This window comes from Argopecten irradians, chromosome 7 (assembly GCF_041381155.1).
Source record: "Argopecten irradians isolate NY chromosome 7, Ai_NY, whole genome shotgun sequence".
NCBI lineage: Eukaryota > Metazoa > Mollusca > Bivalvia > Pectinida > Pectinidae > Argopecten > Argopecten irradians.
In genome coordinates this window covers 37,155,291-37,175,925 of record NC_091140.1, presented here as the reverse complement: position 1 = coordinate 37,175,925, position 20,635 = coordinate 37,155,291, and the positions used below count along the sequence as shown (strand labels likewise).

General features: G+C 35.2%; 1 protein-coding gene across 1 annotated transcript in view; it reads right to left on the bottom strand.

The window, feature by feature from the left end:
• Positions 1–215: 215 nt before the first annotated feature.
• The window catches only part of LOC138328318 (pericentriolar material 1 protein-like), a 33,982-nt gene continuing 13,562 nt past the window's right edge, over positions 216–20,635 (bottom strand). Inside the window, exons 17-38 of the mRNA XM_069275067.1 lie at positions 20,196–20,313; positions 19,106–19,262; positions 18,421–18,601; positions 17,675–17,796; positions 16,467–16,652; positions 15,856–15,920; positions 15,416–15,602; positions 12,667–13,222; positions 12,200–12,249; positions 11,559–11,754; positions 10,983–11,232; positions 10,540–10,632; positions 9,603–9,788; positions 8,532–8,702; positions 7,951–8,186; positions 7,409–7,550; positions 6,794–6,937; positions 6,105–6,232; positions 5,641–5,881; positions 5,176–5,238; positions 4,567–4,707; positions 216–2,852 (exon numbers count right to left, since the gene is read on the bottom strand). Of these exons, the coding sequence (XP_069131168.1) occupies positions 2,823–2,852; positions 4,567–4,707; positions 5,176–5,238; positions 5,641–5,881; positions 6,105–6,232; positions 6,794–6,937; positions 7,409–7,550; positions 7,951–8,186; positions 8,532–8,702; positions 9,603–9,788; positions 10,540–10,632; positions 10,983–11,232; positions 11,559–11,754; positions 12,200–12,249; positions 12,667–13,222; positions 15,416–15,602; positions 15,856–15,920; positions 16,467–16,652; positions 17,675–17,796; positions 18,421–18,601; positions 19,106–19,262; positions 20,196–20,313 (3,643 nt within the window). The 3' untranslated portion in view covers positions 216–2,822. The remainder of the gene's footprint in view (positions 2,853–4,566; positions 4,708–5,175; positions 5,239–5,640; positions 5,882–6,104; positions 6,233–6,793; positions 6,938–7,408; positions 7,551–7,950; positions 8,187–8,531; positions 8,703–9,602; positions 9,789–10,539; positions 10,633–10,982; positions 11,233–11,558; positions 11,755–12,199; positions 12,250–12,666; positions 13,223–15,415; positions 15,603–15,855; positions 15,921–16,466; positions 16,653–17,674; positions 17,797–18,420; positions 18,602–19,105; positions 19,263–20,195; positions 20,314–20,635) is intronic.

Sequence of the window (20,635 nt, the reverse complement as noted above, 5' to 3'; positions counted from 1 at the left end):
AATAGTCACAGCATACTCCTGGAGTCCTTGGCATAACCAGGTGACATGGTCTTGACACTTGGGTACTGGAAGACCGAGTGGACGTTTTCCTGCTGATGACATTTTGTTGTTTAGTGTGTCTATGTAAATATTTGTTGTATCAAAGTTTGCACTTTTTTTCAAAGAAATTGGGCCTGATGTTGTAAGCCAAAGGAAGAACTAACAAAACCATATAAACACTGTATCTGTAACACAGAGTTTATTGTCATACAGTTGATCATATATAGCAAAACTTGTGACTTTGTAAACAGCACTGAACAAAATTGTAACATGTAAAGTCATTTTTATGGTTTTATATCAGCTACATTGTCAATATATAAGAAATATGTAAGAAAATGCTATGAGACTTATCATTTCTGATCGTTGAGTGCTACAGCATCTGAATCCAATGAGATTTATTTAATGTGGTGTAATTAACATAGAGCTACAATAAAAAAAAATCATTTAATTCTCAATCCTAAGGCTGTCTTGTTAGACAGGTTTCATTCCTAGAGTAATTACTGCTGCATAAAACGTGACATCTAGACAATAATGAAAACTTAAATACATAATTTCAAAGAGATGGGATATAAAGCATAGATAGTGACATAATATTGAGATGAAGTAAAAATTTCTAACAAAATTGCTGCATAATATCGCAGTTCAGAGGTAACCAATATACAATTTGTAACTGCATCTGTAAATAAATGTACTTTAGGAAATAAAATATTTGCCTAATTCTTTTTTGATAAAAATTTTAATTTAATTATTCTAGAGTAAAATCAATTTCTATATTAAATCTAGATAGAATAAACCGAAAAAGATTGTGCATATCAAACAAACTTTAATCAGACCTTCGTAGGAAATGCAGTAGCCAGATCTAATTGTCAGCATAGTGAAGAATGATCTGTCACAATATTGTATTGTCACAACCATATTTTTATGATAAGAACTATAGTACTCAGCATATGTGCACACTTGTAATCATATCACCCATTTAATGTCATTTTGTAAACATGACATCATTAATTTATGCACAAATCATGGTATTTAACAATCCAATTTTAGCAATACATTCAAACATCACAAAGAACAAGAGATCCCAGAGGGATCTTGGCGCCCACCAAAGAATGATCTATGTCTGACAATGGAAAGATTGATCTTTTCTCTACTTTTCAAATTTTTTCAACTTACTTCATATAAAATTTGAGACAGATTGCTTCAGTACTTTCTGAGAAATAGCAGTAACAAACTTTAACTATCAAAATCCAAGATGGCGGCCATCTTGTTGACCGATCAGTTCCAAAACGCAATATGCATAACTAGGTCCCTAGCGGAACCTACATATGGAATTTGAGACAGATCCCTTCTGTACTTTCTGAGAAATAGCGATAACAAGAATTGTTAAAGGACGGAGGGAAGGACGGACCAAGGACAAAAAGCGATTTGAATAGCCCACCATCTGATGATGATTGGCTAAAAATCTCCACTAGATTCAACTCAATTTGAGAACTTTCAATTTATTAATTTGCATTATCTGCCCAACCCTAGAGCTCTAAACGCTACCTATGGCTTGAGCTCTTACCAATTAATTTTTGTGTAATTTGTGAAATAAGTGTCAGAGTAGTGCCGATATATAACACTATAACATATCTACGTTTGATCAATTGACAAGCCCTCTAGGCAGATTTTGGCTGTCTGTGGACGGACATCAAGACGTTCTCTCATACATATAAACAACAGGTAAGACATCAAAACAATCGACACAACAAAATCGACATTTAATTTGGTGGAATGTCTACTGTTGGATTTTTAACAGTGATTAAGACAAAACCTAAATAATTTCTGAAGTAAGAAAAAACAATCAGTTCAGTGTGTACGTGTCAGATAACGTACAAGCATTACAGATTGTACTTGGCGTATAATTTGTGACAATTTTGTTCCGATAATAAGAAGCCTGTTTATCACAAATCTGCTATTCACTATCACAAGTACAGTAAAATCTGTAAAAGCACTTATTTCTGTCATAACATTATATCACAAGAAAGCCAGAAAAAATACACACAATGCATTCTTAATATCTCATAATCTCTAGCGCATAGATTAACTTTCTTATATTATTTAAATAAGTACGCCTTGATATTTGACAAAAATAAATTGCATAGAACTTTAATACTTTAGTGAATATATTGGTTCAGCATGCTTCCACCTTTTGGAACAAGCTAAACAGTAGTAATTACTAGTTAAAATTTACTTCATATATTCCATTTAGATAAATTGGCAGAAAGTCACAACAAATTCTCAAAATATAGCCAAATATATGTCTGAAAAATTGAGATATATTTTGATCATTTTCAAAAATGAATCTGAGAAAACAGAAACTCATATACACTATTACAATTCATCACATACTGTAATATCTCCATATTTAACTAGAACACAACTGTAGCTAGATGTACATAAATCACTATGTAATATAAACAGCAGGTACTGATAATCACAAGTACAGTATCTACAATTTCAACATAAATGTTTTACACTCATTACACTTCATAATATTGGAATAAGTCAGTCATAAAACCATGAACATGAAATATATATTGATAATAAATAGCAATCACTGTGTCGGACACTCATTTTCACAGCCGTCCTGGGAAGTCCGTGGACATTCCATTTGATGGCACAATAGATCTGCGACTCGAAACCAGAAGACTTTTTTGACTTTGTTAAACCAGAGTCTAACCGAGTCTTTATCACAAGTATTGACTTGACAGTCGCTGCCTATAACACACTTACACTACAGTCTACATATCCTCTACCATTGCATCATGCATCTGAAATGATAAGAATGAAGTACATGTGAACAGGTTCACTTCATTCCATTTTATAATCATAACAAACATTTGAAACAGTTTCAGATATACAATGATAAATTCAAACAAGAGGCCCAAAAGGCCTTAACGGTCATCTGACTACCTTTGCAATAGTAAAATTAATTATATATGTTGTCACTTTGTCAGGACCACATCAGGATCATTTTCAATTTCTTTTAACAAAGTTTATTTCAAACAAGAGGCCCAAGGGCCTTAACATATAAGAAATTAATTAGATATAGTGTCATGGTAGCCATCTTAGATTTGTGATCAACCAGAGATGTAACAATACTTTGTCGGGACCATGTCAGGATCATTTCATGCAAGTTTCAGCCAAATCGCACCGGTAGAACTTGAGAAGAGGTTCAAAATGTGTTTTCAAGATGGCGGCTGTGGCGGCCATCTTGGATTTGGGATCGACCCGAAAAATAACAACACTTTGTCGGGACCATGTCAGGATCATTTGATGCAAGTTTCAGCCAAATCGCACTGGTAGAACTTGAGAAGAAGTTCAAAATGTGTTTTCAAGATGGCGGCTGTGGCGGCCATCTTGGATTTCGGATTGATCCGAAAAATAACAACACTTTATCAGGACCATGTCAGGATCATTTCATGCAAGTTTCAGTCAAATCCCACCTGTAGAACTTGAGGAGAAGTTCAAAATGTGTTTTCAAGATGGCGGCTGTGGCGGCCATCTTGGATTTCGGATCGACCCGAAAAATAACAACACTTTGTCGGGACCATGTCAGGATCATTTGATGCAAGTTTCAGCCAAATCGCACTGGTAGAACTTGAGAAGAAGTTCAAAATGTGTTTTCAAGATGGCGGCTGTGGCGGCCATCTTGGATTTCGGATCGACCCGAAAACTAACAACACTTTGTCGGTACCATGTCAGGATCATTTGATGCAAGTTTCAGCCAAATCGCACCTGTAGAACTTGAGAAGAAGTTCAAAATGTGTTTTCAAGATGGCGGCTGTGGCGGCCATCTTGGATTTCGGATCGACCCAAAAAATAACAACACTTTGTCAGGTTCATGTCAGGATCTTTTCATGCCAGTTTCAGCCAAATCGCACTGGTAGAACTTGAGAAGAAGTTCAAAATGTGAAAAGTTAACGCACGGCGGACGGCGCACGGCGGACAGCGGACGGCGGACGACGACGGACGAAACATGACGACTATAGGTCATCCTGACCCTTCGGGTCAGATGACCTAATTACAGTCAAACCTTTTTATCTAGATATCGATAGGATCATAGTTATCCGAGTTTCAACTTAAATTTACTTGAATACAAGTGAGAATTTAGTGAATTTAGTTGACACAAACTCAATACTTAAGATTATTAAACATGGTTTTTCAGGTATATGAGTTCAAATTAAAGAGGTTTGATTGTAGTTGAAATGGCACACAAGTTTATACAAAATGTAGAAGAAATAGCTCACATCATATATAAATGTCCAAATAAAGCAGTACACTTCAGACAAAGTCCTTAACAAATCTAAATACAAAGTACATGTATTGTGTGATTAGACTACAAGTCAGTTCCACCCGGTGACTATTCAATGGGTAAGTGTGTCAGTTACAAATGTTGACTGACCAGTGAGAATGGTCAGTTACACCTGACGACTGACTTGGCGACCGACCAGTAAGGATGGTCAATTACACCTGGCGACTGACTGGTGGGTAGGTAAGTGTACCTGGTTCCTTGAGAGACTGACCATCACCAGCTAACTCCTCCTGGACTTCGATAGTAGACAGGACGGCCTCCACACCAGAAATGTTGTTCTGTTCATCTACCATCTTACTTTGTACATCCACCTGAGGAGAAAACAATAATGTTTATATTATTTTTTAATATTTTTTTTTTTTGAATATTTTACATCCGTACAAAATGCAAAGACATACAACTGGCATTTACATACATATAATTAAGTCATTGCAATAAAAACATTCTGTTACCAAAATTATTTCTTGTGCAGTTGGATTTTACGTACTTAACAGGCAAGTTGCAAAATGAATCTCTGAAATCAGAGATGTGTCTATAAATTAAATGTGCAAAAATCCTATGACTTGAGATCACCAAGGTAAAACACTGTGAAAAGGAGTTGAAATGAAAATGACAAGCTATGTAGCTGCAAAAACATGTTGGATTACAGTATTCTCAATACAACACTGCATACAGTAAACTAAACTATTGCATCACATATTCAGAAGTAACTTTACCATCATCAACTAAGGGAAACAACTATCGTTATTTATATATTTCATTGTTTTTTATGCACGTACCGCTGGTGCCAAATTCAAAGAATTGGGAAGGTCATCAACTCCAAGTTCTCCATTTTCTAAAACCTGCAATAAACAAACAGAAAATCAAACAATGTAAAATGAAAAACTCATCAGTAATGAAATCAATAACAGAAACTTCAGCCTCTGATTTCTCAAGAATCCATTCTGATTCAGCACATTTGATCTTTATGAAAATATTGAACCTTGAAAATATGACATAATTATAGTTTTTTTTGTTTTTTTTAAAAATATCACTGTTATAAAATCAAGGAGCAGAGAGAACTGGTTACTAGAAAGATGCATAAGAAAATTGGACAAATTCGATCCTTTGACCTTGAAAGTATGTTCAAGTCCTTCCATCCAACAAATATCTGACTATGCTACTGTCATTATATTATAAACCGTTTATTATGATAGCAGCTTCGTCGTTTCAAAATTTTGAGTGTATGTGAAGGTCCCACTCACCTCTCCATTCATCTTAATCCCTTCCTGGCCGTCTGCAACAATGTCTCCCATGCTGTTGGCGCCCTGATCAGCATCTCCTTCATTAGCATCACTGACTGGTGTTTCCTCTTCTGGCATTTCTTCTCCGTCCTCTAGAGAGTGGGATTTCTCCATCATGGCGTCGCGTGACACTGCTGTCTCTGAAGGATCATCAGCACTTTGAGATTCGTCCGCATCTTCATCATCCTCATCACTTCCGATTCTGTACAGACGAGTGTTTAATCACATTCAGTTCATATTACCTTATAAAACTAAGCAGTATTGCCACCTCAACCATTTACCCATTTACTGAACAAGATGATTGAATTTTCAAATAATTTCTAAAATTTGCTCAGTTTCACTTGTTGGCAATTTGTGTGATGGAAGGGTAGAAGAATACAAACAATAAGGGGCTAAGTTCCCTGAATATTTTGGTGTGTGCCTACCTTGTGAAAGGCTTGGTTTCACTGACCGCCAGCTCAATCTGAACAGCTTTGTAAGGAGATTCAATATCATCATCCTTGTCATCAGCATCCTGAATCTGTACCTCACTGGCAAACTCGTCATCTCTCAGCTTTAAAACAAGACAAAAAATACAAAATTAGTCATTTGGTCTTTAAAATATTGTTACACTATCCCAAATTAATTTTACTATTCATAATAGAAAATTGCAAAAGTAATTTTACTATTCATTATAGAAAGTTGCAGAAGTAATTTTACTATTCATAATAGACAGTTGCAAAAGTAATTTTACTATTCATAATAGAAAGTTGCAGAAGAAATTTTACTATCATTCATAATAGAAAGTTGCAGAAGTATTTTTACTATTCATAATAGACAGTTGCAAAAGTAATTTTACTATTCATAATAGAAAGTTGCAGAAGTATTTTTACTATTATTCATAATATAAATAAGCAGAAGCAATTTTACTATTCATAATAGAAATTTCTTCAAGCACTTTTACTATAATAGTCACCACTAATAATTCGTAGTATTTTTTCTAGAAATCCTTTATTAAAGCAAATCGTTTTACTTCTGAATCACCTCTTTCTAAATAGAACTGGAACACAATTTAAAAATTTAAGAATCTTCATTAAAAGATAATCCTCATTAATAAATCTAAACAAGTCCTTACCTTGCCTAGGTCTTCCTCCTCAGCAGCATTTAGACGAAGCGAGCGTTCACGTTCACTGTCATCTTCCTCCGTCACTGTACTCTCTGTGGTGTCAGATTCCTGGGTCTGTGTGTCGTCCTCAGACACGTCGGCTTCTTCCCTGGTCTGTAACACAAAGAAGGTTTAAAGAAATTAAATATAATCAGAAACTAGCACGAGTCAAGATTCCCTCTCTCAATGACATCAATAATGTAGCAGGGCGAGGGAAAGAATTCTTTACAAAACCAATCCTGCCTTGATAAAATATATCATGCAATATTTAGGATTTAACTCAGTCACCCTTGAAAGCACATTTAGGCTGTTCTAAAACAAAGAATAAATCAGTTCACGGATGAATGAGTTACCTTTGACTGAGGTAAGTGAATTTTATCTAAAATAGTTTTCATCTAATTCTAAATATTTTGTATGTTTAAAAGTAATTTATAAATATCTTATTATTAACATGTACTCTATTTTGACATAACAGAAGACTTGAAATAGAAAGAATACTAATTTTTAATAGAATAATACCATATAACTCAGGGTAAATTCCCTCATCTAACAAGCTTGACGACTGAATACTAATGAAGTACTGACCTGGGTGCCCGACGACTGTACTTGTTGCTGACTTATGGCCTCAGGGTTCTCACCAAGACCTTGCATAAGTCGAAAAAAAGCCAGCTCATTGAACAGAACCTCAGACATATCTACAAGGAGGTCTTCTCCACACATCCTCAATCTGTAACACATATTACATAAGTATCTGTGAACTAGAAATGTCATAAATACCACACATTTGCATAAAATACACATTGGCATAAAATTGAGATGGGATGGCCAACTAAAAATATTACCAACACTAAATACCCCTCCATTTACTGGTGAAGTGATAAACAATACAAAGTACAAAAGAGTTTATTGTATTGCTTTTAATGTTAAATCTCTCCCTCTGACACCGATAAAAGCTACAAAAATCAGATGAAATTATTTAGAATGGCACACCTCAATTTACACCTGATTGGCCCATTCGGCAATTTGTTTCAATGAAAAAATACTATCTATATACGGCAAAGGTATTCTTTTTCTTACTCTTCGGTGCTCAATATTAAATCATCACTTATGCCTTATGAGTTACTTACTTTCGTCCTTCGAATCTGCTAAGTGTTTCTTGAAGAGCGGAGCTGAGTTGAGCATGGAAGAAAGTGGCATACTGGCTGTTGTCATACTGTCGTGTGAGACTGAGCACTAGACGTTTGATGTAGGCCAACAATTCAAAGGAACACACATGATCGATATGTTCCTTGATCACCGGAATCACTTCCTTCATTATCATCTTAATTTGTTTGTTAAGTTCTTGGGTATCAATTCTGGAGTACTGTGAAATATAATGACAGGTGATAACAAAAGTAACACAACTGCATGTTTACTTAATGAAATTTTCCCAGCAGAGCCATAATTTCAAAAATAATATTTTACAAATTTGAAAGTTGAATGTAGATTTTGTGTAATGATTGAAGTCAAAATGCATTTTATATGACAACTTCCATTGTATCATTGTTATAAGAAAGTTCTTTTGTTTTTTGTTTTTTGTTTGTTTGTTTTTTAAATAAACTTCCATATATAATAAGGTAATAATAATCTGCTCTGAGGTAAAGACCATGCATGGATAAACGAAAGTGATTGAGAATAAATTCTATTATACATGTGTCACATCACTTACTGATGTGGAGGAAACTGAGCTTTCACTGCCCTGGTCCACCGCAGAACTACTGGTGGGCTCTGGTATTGGTCGAGATGGCCTACTTTGAGTTGGTTTTGGCTTTTTGCTTTCCAGCTTTGCTTTTTCAGCCGCAGCTAATTTGGATTCGTTTTCTCTCATTTTTTTCAGTGCCTTTAAAACCAAAGAATTTTTTTCTTCAGAGAATATCTTGAAAATAGAAAGTCCTAGGCCGTTTTCGATTATGCAGGTTGACTAGTTGGACCTAGTTGTTTGATTATGAATTAAAGATGGACCTGGTGATTCTATATTGTTTTCAGACAAGCCTCGACAAAGCCCTCACAAGCCTGTGTCATAAACTGCAAGTCCATCAGGATTAATACTGGAAATAATGACTTTTACAAACGGTCAAACCAGTTGTTCCGAATATATGAAAATGCCCCATGACAACATATTTCTTTCACGTAAACTTTTGCAGCTACAACATTTCGAGATTTCCGTTTAAAACCGTTTTTGCGGTGATTAAGTATCGCTATTTCAAATTCAATGGAAATACCTTTCAACTAGATTGTGCAAGAATTGTAGAATTGCAGAGTTTAACTTTCGCAAATTTACTTCGATCATGAATCAAGGAAAATAAACTGCACGCAAAAGAAAGTTGGTTTACAGTGTAAAAAGAAATTTATAGTCCTAATGCCAAGTTCAAATAAAATACACAAAACTTAGGGCAGTCTAAACACCATTTAATTCTGAACTCAAAGGTAAATGGAAATCAATACTGTCAAACCTCGATGTATCAAAGTTCAAGGGACGGACAGAAAAACTTTGATACATCGAGACTTTGAATTATTTATGGTGGACGTTTGATCTAACGACATTTAATTCTGATCTCAAAGGTAAATGGAAATCAATATATATGTTGATAGAATCCTCCATACATCAAACCAGTGATATGAGAGGACAGGACTAGACTGAATGGACATTTATTAACACTACATATACCTCATTATTTTATGCCTGAGGTATAAAAAGAGCATTAATATAGTTGGTTTGATCAGTGTTTAAAGCCCTTACCTTATCAAGGTGGATGACTGTGTCGCCCAGATCCTGAGAGAATGGGTTGTCCCAATAACTGGCGGATGGAGTGGACAGACTGCTGTCGTAATCAGCTGCCTCAACATAATCAAACTGTTCGTTCTGTAGGGACTCCCCTCTCACTAGGGCACGCCTCTTCTCAATTGGCAGGTCTCGTAATTTCATCTATCAATAAAAAAAAATTGTACAAATCATCTGTTTTCTCTTCTGTTTTTTTGTCACTTTATTATCTTTGATATTAAAAATTATTATATTGTAATTACGATTTTGACACTATCTATGTCACTTTATTATCTTTGATATAAAAATTTTTAATATTGTTATTACGATTTTGACACTATCTATGTCACTGATATTGAAAATTAAAATATCGTTATTACGATTTTGACACTTTTTACGCTAACAGAACAATCAAATTCAAGAACACAAAATCATTAACTAATCACTAATTAGGGCATTTCTTCCAAATTGAAAATATTTTAAAAGGGGACACCAGAACTTCAAATCAAATTAATGACACTACCTAATCGAACTGGACAAAACAATTTCTGAACACAATTTTATTCACTGATTAAAATATATGTTTCAAAACATTTATCCAATTCAAGAAGCTCAAAATATGTTTTAATTCTTTTATCTACTTTTATCTACAGTATAAAGGTTGAAATAAAAGGCCAAAATAAATAAATTCAAAGTAAAATTCATTTCTATGAAATATATATCAGCCAATATAGGGCCTTCTTCAGTCCGAAATGTATGGTTGATTCTAATTTCTATGAAATTTATCAAATTCTATGGAGGCCCCTGGAAAAGAGCAAGAGCTGGCATCCCAAGATGGAGTATGTGTTATACTGTAAGGGCCATTATTTCTATGAAGATTATATACCAGTGAACTGTTTGAACTGTTTATACATACTAATTCCTCGTCATCAGTAGTTAGGTTACTCTCGCTTGGAGTAAGTTCAGAGGCTGTTCCTACCGCAGCACTGTTCATCCAAGCAGGGAGTGACTACAAAATAAAACAAAACACTTTATAAGACAAGATAAATATAGACAAAACAAATTGTTTGTTAAATCACAGTGAAAATTTATTATAATTCCAATTTACATAGTATTTAAATATAACTGGGGAAATACTGCTATTTTGCAGCCAAACTGGTTTTAATGTAAAAACAAGCACAGAGTCAAATATGGCCTTTGAAACCAACTGGTATTCATAGAGGTTATATTGAAACTTGAAATTGAATATTTGGGAAGAAGGTGGTAATGTTAAGTAGGTCATGGTTATTTAGTGAGGTTCATTGATGGTTGCTAAAGCAAATTTTACAGTATTATTGTTTAAAGTTGAAAGTGTCTCACCTCGTCATTGTTTGTGGCCACAGATCCCGCACTTTGATCAGTTAAAAACATGGTGACCATTTGCTTGATGGAGTACAACACACGCTGACGTAGATAGTCGGATGTCAGTTTCTGTAGTTCTCGAAAGAGTTCAATGAGAAAGTGGGGCCTGTTCTCATTTTGTGAAATGAAAGTGGCAACCTCAGCATAAATCGGTTCTCTCAGCGTATCAAACAGAGACAAGTCACCAGGATCTCCAGCTTCACTAAAACTAAAGAAGGTAACAAGTCAATAATAGAATTTCATACAATCTTAAAAGTACCGAATGACTGGTTATTTTAGCAAGTAAATATCAGTAAATCTATGCAATGGAATTCTTTAGAATCCAATTATTAATTAGGTACATTTGTTATCAATATTAATCAAAACATCAAAATCCCATTGAGACTTTACATGATTAATGTTATTCAATGACTTGGGACTAATAATTATAAACTTGCATTTATTCAGACTGTCTACATGGGCTACCTTCTCAGATAGAGAGAATTTATCCTATAAGTACTCTGCATCATGTTATGTGATGAAAATTAATTTTACCTTGATTCTTTCTTATGTTCAGTTGCTTTGTCTCGCTGTGGTCTGTTTGAGAGGGTACTAGCGATACTGCCTTCTTCTCCGAAGCCAGCACCACTGATCCCCGCACTAAGACCTGGCCTATCTCCCATCTGGTTTCCTCTACGTCCTGGCGGCCTCACACTCTGGGTCAGGGAGTTCAGGATATCAGAGATGTTGCCTGTTTAATTTGAATGATAAAATTCTTATAATGAAAGAAATAACAATAATTTCATAAGACATGCTTTGACACAAAACAAAAAATAAAAAATTGTAAAATTATAAGATTATTTTATGAATTTCAGTCGCCCAATATAACCATGAATATCTGAGTAAAGGTATCTTGGTGACATTGTTGGTCAGACTTAATGTTAATATATGACATATGCCTAACATGGCTGTACATTTGAGATTTAAGTATAAATGACTAGAAATAAATCCTTTACAAGATATGTTCAGGAAGGATTTAAGGACTAATGGAAGCAATTTCAATATATGTTTGGAAATAACTTCCCTGCCTCTACATATGAGTGGGACAAGACGGAATAAAAATGCATAACGCTATATGTCCCCTCCCCATTTCACGGCAGGGACATTGAATATAACATGCAAGTTGATGTACATACTTCCATCTTTACTGCTAGTCTGTGACCATTGTCTCTGATGACTGCTCGATCTAAAATAAAGGAAGAAATTCATGAGCACAGTATCAAACAAGGCCATTCAACAAAGTCCGGAAATGTTTTTCTTGAACTGATGTCAAATGTCACAGTGACTAGTTTTAGTATACAACACTTCATCTCACCTAGGTGGACCCACATACCACGTATGAAGTTCCAATGCCAATTAGTACAGGGGAAAAAGCCTGCACAAGATAATGCAAGACGGACATGATATAAACATAGTTCCTCATTTTCTCCAGTAAATGACTAATGACTTTCAAAAAATCCAACCATATGATTTTTATTCACTCAATACACATAATATATAAAAAGAAACAGATGCCATCTCATAGAAGTATGATAATTAAGTTGTTTGTCCTAAAGAAACCTATTGTACAAATGCAATTCTCACAATAACAGGCCATACTTACTTTTTCTTCTTTCTAGCTTGTGAGAGAGGAAGTGAGGGTATGGACTCCTCGACCCTGCTTGCCTGTTGTAGAGATTCATTCCTACGAGATACAAGACGCTCTGTGTGTGCCCTCTGTTTGGCTCCAGTACTCTGTGTATTTATAGACCTGCCTAAAGGTCTACTCCTACCATCCTGTCCTCCTGAGGCCAAGCCTTCCCCTAAACGTCGATCAGATTCAAACACACTATCCTCCCCTAGGGTTTGCCCCATGAGAAGATTATCCAAGCTTTGTCTCTGGAGAAAGTTTGTTGAAGGTTGAGATAAGCTATCTGGTCGAGGTAATGTGCCGATGTTCGGGGACAGGCCTCGGCTATCTACTGCAGCAGACAGTGATGTGAGAGACCGCAGACGTAGTTCATCTGGTGTGAAGGATTGGATGTGACGCTGTAGATTCTGGATCTCCATCTGCTGCATGGAGATCTGCTGGAGACACTGACTCATGTTCATCATCAGCTGCTGCTGCTGCATCTGCTGCTGGAACATGTCAGGCATGACTCCTCGCGGGTAACCAAAACCTAAACAAAAACAGTAGAATTCAGTAAATATCTGTAACATATTTGGCATGAGGCCTTCGGGTAACCAAAACCTAACAAAAACAGTAGAAATCAGTAAATATCTGTAACATATTTGGCATGAGGCCTTCGGGTAACCAAAACCTAAACAAAAACAGTAGAAATCAGTAAATATCTGTGACATATTTGGCATGAGGCCTTCAGGTAACCAAAACCTAACAAAAACAGTAGAAATCAGTAAATATCTGTAACATATTTGGCATGAGGCCTTCAGGTAACCAAAACCTAACAAAAACAGTAGAAATCAGTAAATATCTGTAACATATTTGGCATGAGGCCTTCGGGTAACCAAAACCTAACAAAAACAGTAGAAATCAGTAAATATCTGTAACATATTTGGCATGAGGCCTTTGGGTAACCAAAACCTAACAAAAACAGTAGAAATCAGTAAATATCTGTAACATGTCAGGCATGACGCCCTGCAGGTAACCATAACCTAAACGAAAACAGTAGAAATCAGTAAATATCTGTAACATATCTGGTATGGCTTGCAGGTTACCAAAGCCTTGATACATAGAAATCTGAATATCTTAGTTATTTAGCTTATAATATAACAATGTGTATCAAAATTTGTCTAGTAAAGAGAATGTAATGAGAGATGACATTTAGTATTCAATATGGATTTGACAATGAACAGACACATTGTACTCCCCACAATATTATATCTACATACGTATAATTTGTATGATTTTAAGGTACATATAAAACTTCCTGATAATAAGTCAAGGAATTAAGTCAGTAGAGCAGTGATGTCCATCACCCTGAAAATTCCATGCTTATAGTAATAGTGACCTAATTTTGAACCCCAATTTGGTTAGAAGATTTGAACATACCTTAAAACTTTGGTTTTGTGTGAAAAACATGAGATTCTGTTCAGTAGAATAAAGTGTCTAAATACAGTTGCTGGTTACCTGGAGAAGCCATAGGACCAGTCTGCAGCAGTCCCATCCCCGAGACAGACTGGTTCTGGTCCCCGCCCATCAGGGTCTGACACATAGAGGCTGTCCTCTGTAACTGCATCTGCAGGGCTTCATACTGACTACTTTGGGACGAGTCGTGCAGCTTGCTACCGTCTGGTGAGTCGTCTTGCATCAACTCCTGAGGTGAACGGAAATTCTACAAGTAGGGTACAGGTCTCTTACTAATTCACAGCCTAAGTAGATATGAAACTTTATGTCAGACACCATATCGATTAACAAATACGGTAGTTTTGTGAAATAATATGTTTTCTATACGAACACAGAAAATTTATTTTGTTGATGGTGTTGAAATTAAAGAGATATTTGGATTCCAAAATAGGTCAAGAAATTTAAGAATTTTGAAATATAAATTTGAATCTGATGAGAGATATATTTTAAATGAAAAACTGACCTCCTGCCTCACTCTTCCTTGCTTGCATATTTGGCATGAGGCCTTTGGGTAACCAAAACCTAACAAAAACAGTAGAAATCAGTAAATATCTGTAACATATTTGGCATGACTCCTGGCAGGTAACCAAAACCTAAACGAAAACAGTAGAAATCAGTAAATATCTGTAACATATTTGGCATGAGGCCTTTGGGTAACCAAAACCTAACAAAAACAGTAGAAATCAGTAAATATCTGTAACATATTTGGCATGAGGCCTTCAGGTAACCAAAACCTAAACGAAAACAGTAGAAATCAGTAAATATCTGTAACATATCTGGTATGGCTTGCAGGTTACCAAAGCATTGATACATAGAAATCTGAATATCCTAGTTATTTAGCTTATAATATAACAATGTGTATCAAAATTTGTCTAGTAAAGAGAATGTAATGAGAGATGACATTTAGTATTCAATATGGATTTGACAATGAACAGACACATTGTACTCCCCACAATATTATATCTACATACGTATAATTTGTATGTATTTTAAGGTACATATAAAACTTCCTGATAATAAGTCAAGGAATTAAGTCAGTAGAGCAGTGATGTCCATCACCCTGAAAATTCCATGCTTATAGTAATAGTGACCTAATTTTGAACCCCAATTTGGTTAGAAGATTTGAACATACCTTAAAACTTTGGTTTTGTGTGAAAAACATGAGATTCTGTTCAGTAGAATAAAGTGTCTAAATACAGTTGCTGGTTACCTGGAGAAGCCATAGGACCAGTCTGCAGCAGTCCCATCCCCGAGACAGACTGGTTCTGGTCCCCGCCCATCAGGGTCTGACACATAGAGGCTGTCCTCTGTAACTGCATCTGCAGGGCTTCATATTGACTGCTTTGGGACGAGTCGTGCAGCTTGCTACCGTCTGGTGAGTCGTCTTGCATCAACTCCTGAGGTGAACGGAAATTCTACAAGTAGGGTACATGTCTCTTACTTTTTCACAGCCAAAGTAGATATGAAACTTTATGTCAGACACCATATCGATTAACAATACGGTAGTTTTGTGAAATAATATGTTTTCTATACGAACACAGAAAATTTATTTTGTTGATGGTGTTGAAATTAAAGAGATATTTGGATTCCAAAATAGGTCAAGAAATTTAAGAATTTTGAAATATAAATTTGATCTGATGAGAGATATATTTTAAATGAAAAACTGACCTCCTGCCTCACTCTTCCTTGCTTTGACTTCTTTGACCAACTTCCTTGTTTAGGTCTTACTCCATCTAGAATCCAAGGTAAGTGATATTAAAAGCTTATCCTTATTTTTTGCAATTTTTTTTATACAAGATTTAAGTTTATAGCAAACAAATTTAATTTACATTGCAAAAGACCAATGAAAATGATCACTGCTCTATATAGATCAATATTCATTTGAAAATTTAAGTAGGATGAAATGGCAGTGAGCAGAGAAAACACACATAATTGGGTAGGTGACTTCCGACTTTTTCACATCCTTGACGACCCTCTTAAACCTGTGTTTATAAGTACCTTCTTAACTTTGCAAGATCATTGAATAGTATACTATAAACTAACTTTCGTCTCGGTGCAATTTTCTTTCGTGAATTTTCATGCTCAGAGTGAATTCATGAAATTTTATCTCCGTGAATTAATATCTACAGCATATATATTGAAAGGAATTTCCATTCAATTTTTCAATTCGCGACTGTTAATCTTTGCTAACTTATTTCGAAATGGAAATTGGTAGCTATGAAGTAAAGTTGGTTTCAGCATCACCTTATCTTTTAGAGTCTATATCAATGTAAAAGTACCTTTTTGTTCTTTGCGAGCCCTAGGAAATGTTCGTCGTTTCTTGTCCCTGCCTGTGCCTACATGCCTCTGTTGTGAGCGAGCCTCCCTCCTCTGTCTGACGTCTGCCTCTATGGTATAGGTGTTGTTATCTGAATCGTTCTCCTCTTCTTCCTCCTCTACCTGAATGATCCCATCACTGGGGTAGGCTGCAACAGACATTTTTATTTATATTCATTATTAAATACTAAAATTTAAAATCTCACAACAAGAGGGACAGACCAGCAAAATACCAAACGGGCAACTGAAACTATCGACACAAGAAACTTAAATAAGTGTACCAGATAATTATTCTTTATAACCCTTCTTTACTTTGTAGAAAGCTAGGGGGATTTATGCCAGTCACCCATCAAATGTTAATTCAAAAGCCTCCCATCCCTGCCATACAGACAATTTTAGAATAGCCCTTTTATTTCTTTCTATAATTGTTCACATTTTGTGCTGAATATCAGAAGTAGATATGGGCTTCGTCCTTTGTGTATTGAGCAAATGCATCATACTGCAGAGATCGTTTAAATAATGTTTTTTAACTGTCTGATGCTTATAGCATCTGTAATATGTTCTAAATTACCTGTTATTTATGTGTACAAACTTAACTGCTGATTATTTCATTAAAAGCATGGCAAACTTGTTTGATAGAATCCTGGGAAATACACCTGTCATTCAGAAGATTGTTTTTCCGTTGTCTGTGGACATTTCTTGCACATACATAATATATAACTTATTGTTTGATATTTTATAATTTTGGACCATTTTATAATTTTTTTTATATCTTTTTATTTTTATAATTTTCTTGATAACAATCCCGCTGAAAATCGGTAGCAAAATCAGTCTGCCATTGTGTTAGGATGGTAAAAAACAACGCTTCAGTTGGCCGATTTTCCGTGAATTAAACCATTTTACGGTTGAGCATGCATCTGGTACATAATTATTTTCATCTTTATTATATTTCCAATACATATCAAATCTTTTTAAACACTTTTACTGGGATTATTCCAATGTATAACTTAGGTTAACCAGCGAATAAAATGAGAGTAAAATGGACTATTTTCATATGTCAGTCATGGCGTAATAAGGCGTCATGAGGGATACGGGAACATGTTTCTATGATGGAATAAGGCGTCATGAGTACAGAAAGAGTTAAATATAGTTCTTTATCAACTGTACATACCATCCTCATCCTCATCATCATCATCCCTATCCATTCTATCATTATCCTCTGTGATACTCTCCAGGTTGTCCACGGTTGATCCTCCCCAGGTCGCCATTGTAGCATCAGCACTCATACTGGCACTACAAAATGTCAAACAGGAAACACTATCAGCATCTCTATACACAAATCAATATTACATTACATAAATTGATATCAATTCTTTGATTTAATTTGTTTCCATGTGGTTTGATTCTTGTTTGTTACACAACCCAACAAGTGTTTTGGTGATGGAGGAAAGCCAGGGTACCCAGAGAAAAAACACCAACTAGTGACAAGTAGCCCACTAATTTCTAAAGTGAGGCTTGAGCTTGGGACCCAGAGATGGTGAGCTACCTCCTCTGAAACACCTTCTGTATGAAAGACTAGGTACACTATAAATACCATCATTTAGTACAAGAGACAAATCAGTATTTTAAAACTTGTTTCTGACATTTTTCACTAAGTACTAATTAAAGAATGGCAAAAAAACAATCAAAGAAGACAAGGCTACTTCTTTCAGTATGAAATTTCCACAATATGTTTGGTACAACAACTATTAATTGTAAACAGAGAGGGTCTGTGTGTCTGTATATTGTGTTAAATACGGTCTCTGTTACTCAGCTGACAGAGCATGCTTCTGGAGTTCTCACTCAACAGGACTGTGCATTTTCCCCTGTTCTACATAATGAACAATGGCTTCAACCTGTACCAGGCAGATAACCTACCCATACATATCTGTAGAGTAAGACACTGTGTCACTTTGATTGTCCTGGTTTTTGGAATAGTTTTTCTTGTTGCCATTGTCCTTTTTCATGATGGCCTCTAATTCTCGTTTCTTCTGTCGTAGTTCTTCTCGCATCATCCTCTGTTTCCTCATCTTTCCGTAGACTTCATCATTTGAGGAAACTATAGAAAGCAGCATAAAAATCATGTTGTTATTAAGAATTAATACAACTTAGTGTAGAAGAAGCAAAACATTGACAGCATACTTATACTGTAACCCAACTATTTCACCAGCAATTTAATTGTGTGGTTTACACTATTTCCCCAGCAATTTAATTGCGTGGTTTACACTTTTTATCTATATTTGTTTCATTTTCTGAGTGATTTATTTTCACATTTATCTTATAACCCATAAAATATGCAAAATTTAATTGCATATGAAAATCAGCTGTGTTTTTGTTATATCATTGCTCTCATCTTCCATAATGATATGATTATATTTTATGATATAACCATATGTGTTGTATTTTTAAACAATTAACCAATTTTTTTTTTCATTTCACTGAAAAGTTTCAGACTAGTCTTATGTGTACAAAATATGTATATTGTTTACTATTTTGTATACTGACTGGTCCACAGGCTAAGGAACAGGACCAGTCAATTGCTGTTAAAAGTAACAAGTCTTACATTTGACAACAGGAGCACTAAGTCTGATTGGTCGCTGGTTTTCCTTATCTTCTTCATCCTCATCTTCCTCTTGCTCATTCTGTTCTGCACTAGGATCAGATATTTCCTTCATCTCAGTACTTCCTTCCCTTTTGTTTTCTTCATCCTTTTCTGGCATCTAAATATACAAACAGAGAATTTTAGTAACTCTAATAATCTAAATACAAATTTGTTAATTTTTTTTTTTTACTTTTTCTTGTAATAATCTAAATACAAATTTGTTAATTTTTTTTTTTTACTTTTTCTTGTAATTATAAGAATTGGATTTGAATATCTATAGTTAAATAAAATGTTTGGCCAAGACACATCCTTGATATTCCAGGAGTTACTATCACTGTTGTCTTATCTATCCCTGGACTATGTTATAGCAAAGCTGAAGGCTCTGCCTGCCACAACAGATGAGACAAGCTGTTTGGTTCTTTGATTAACATCGAAAGAATCAAATACTGATACACTGTATGGCTTTAAAGTGAACAGTCGGGCAAGGATGGCTAAAGTCGGTAAATATGATGTGAGTGTATCCAGAAGAATTTCTTATGAAATAGAATAATAAAATATCTCGTCAAAATCTGTCTGCGTACGAAGAAATTAATTTAAAGTACAGGAATCCTAAAACGTCCTCCCGGCTGACTAGGTCCGTGGTTACATTTCCACGCAGCCTCGCTTTCAATGCTTTCAATTTTTCTTTATTTCAATGGTCAGAACTGGGAAACGTAAGCGGAACTTGACCGTCGTTTTAATATGTGAGAACTTTTGGAAGGCCAATGAACGCATTTAGACTGAATTTCTTTGCTGACTGCCTATTTATGCAAATTTATATTGAGACTTTGGTGTTAGTTATGATATTTAATTTCATAACCATTTAGATTTCACTTTCACTTTAAGTTGGATGTCGCTCTCTATATAATCTTCAAAATTGAAGTTGGTCCGTTTTTTGCTCCTGAAATACCTTCATCCCACTATGGCATAGTCAAAGGGTGGATATCACGGCAGTGATAGTAACCCCTGGGATATCGAGGATGGCCGAGACAGAGAAAGCCCTTTATCTTACCCCAGTAAAGTGTCCATGTAGTGCTTCCAGTTCTTGTTGAATAGTCAGAAGTCGTCTTCTCTCCTCCTTCAATGTCTCTAATTCCCTCAACTGGTTCTTGGCTGCTTCCATTGAATCTCTGAAATGTTAGATTTATACTGCCACTGTATGGTTCCTGAGGCATATTACAGTGAAAAGATTTCACCAGTAACACCATCATTGGTAGAAAGTTTTGAATGCTTGGTTCCTGTTTCTTTGTCAAGACTCAATGACCATGTTGCAGTTTGTAATTTATTTTTTTCTTCAACTTATTGAAACTTGCATTAAATGCTATTCATATCTTTTTTTATGCGTAACATCTAGAACATGTAGTTGGACAGACAAATTAAGAGGTACAGTTAACAATCATTAAGTCTACAATAAAGCCTATATTCCACACCTGTTCAATTTTTTTTTTTTTT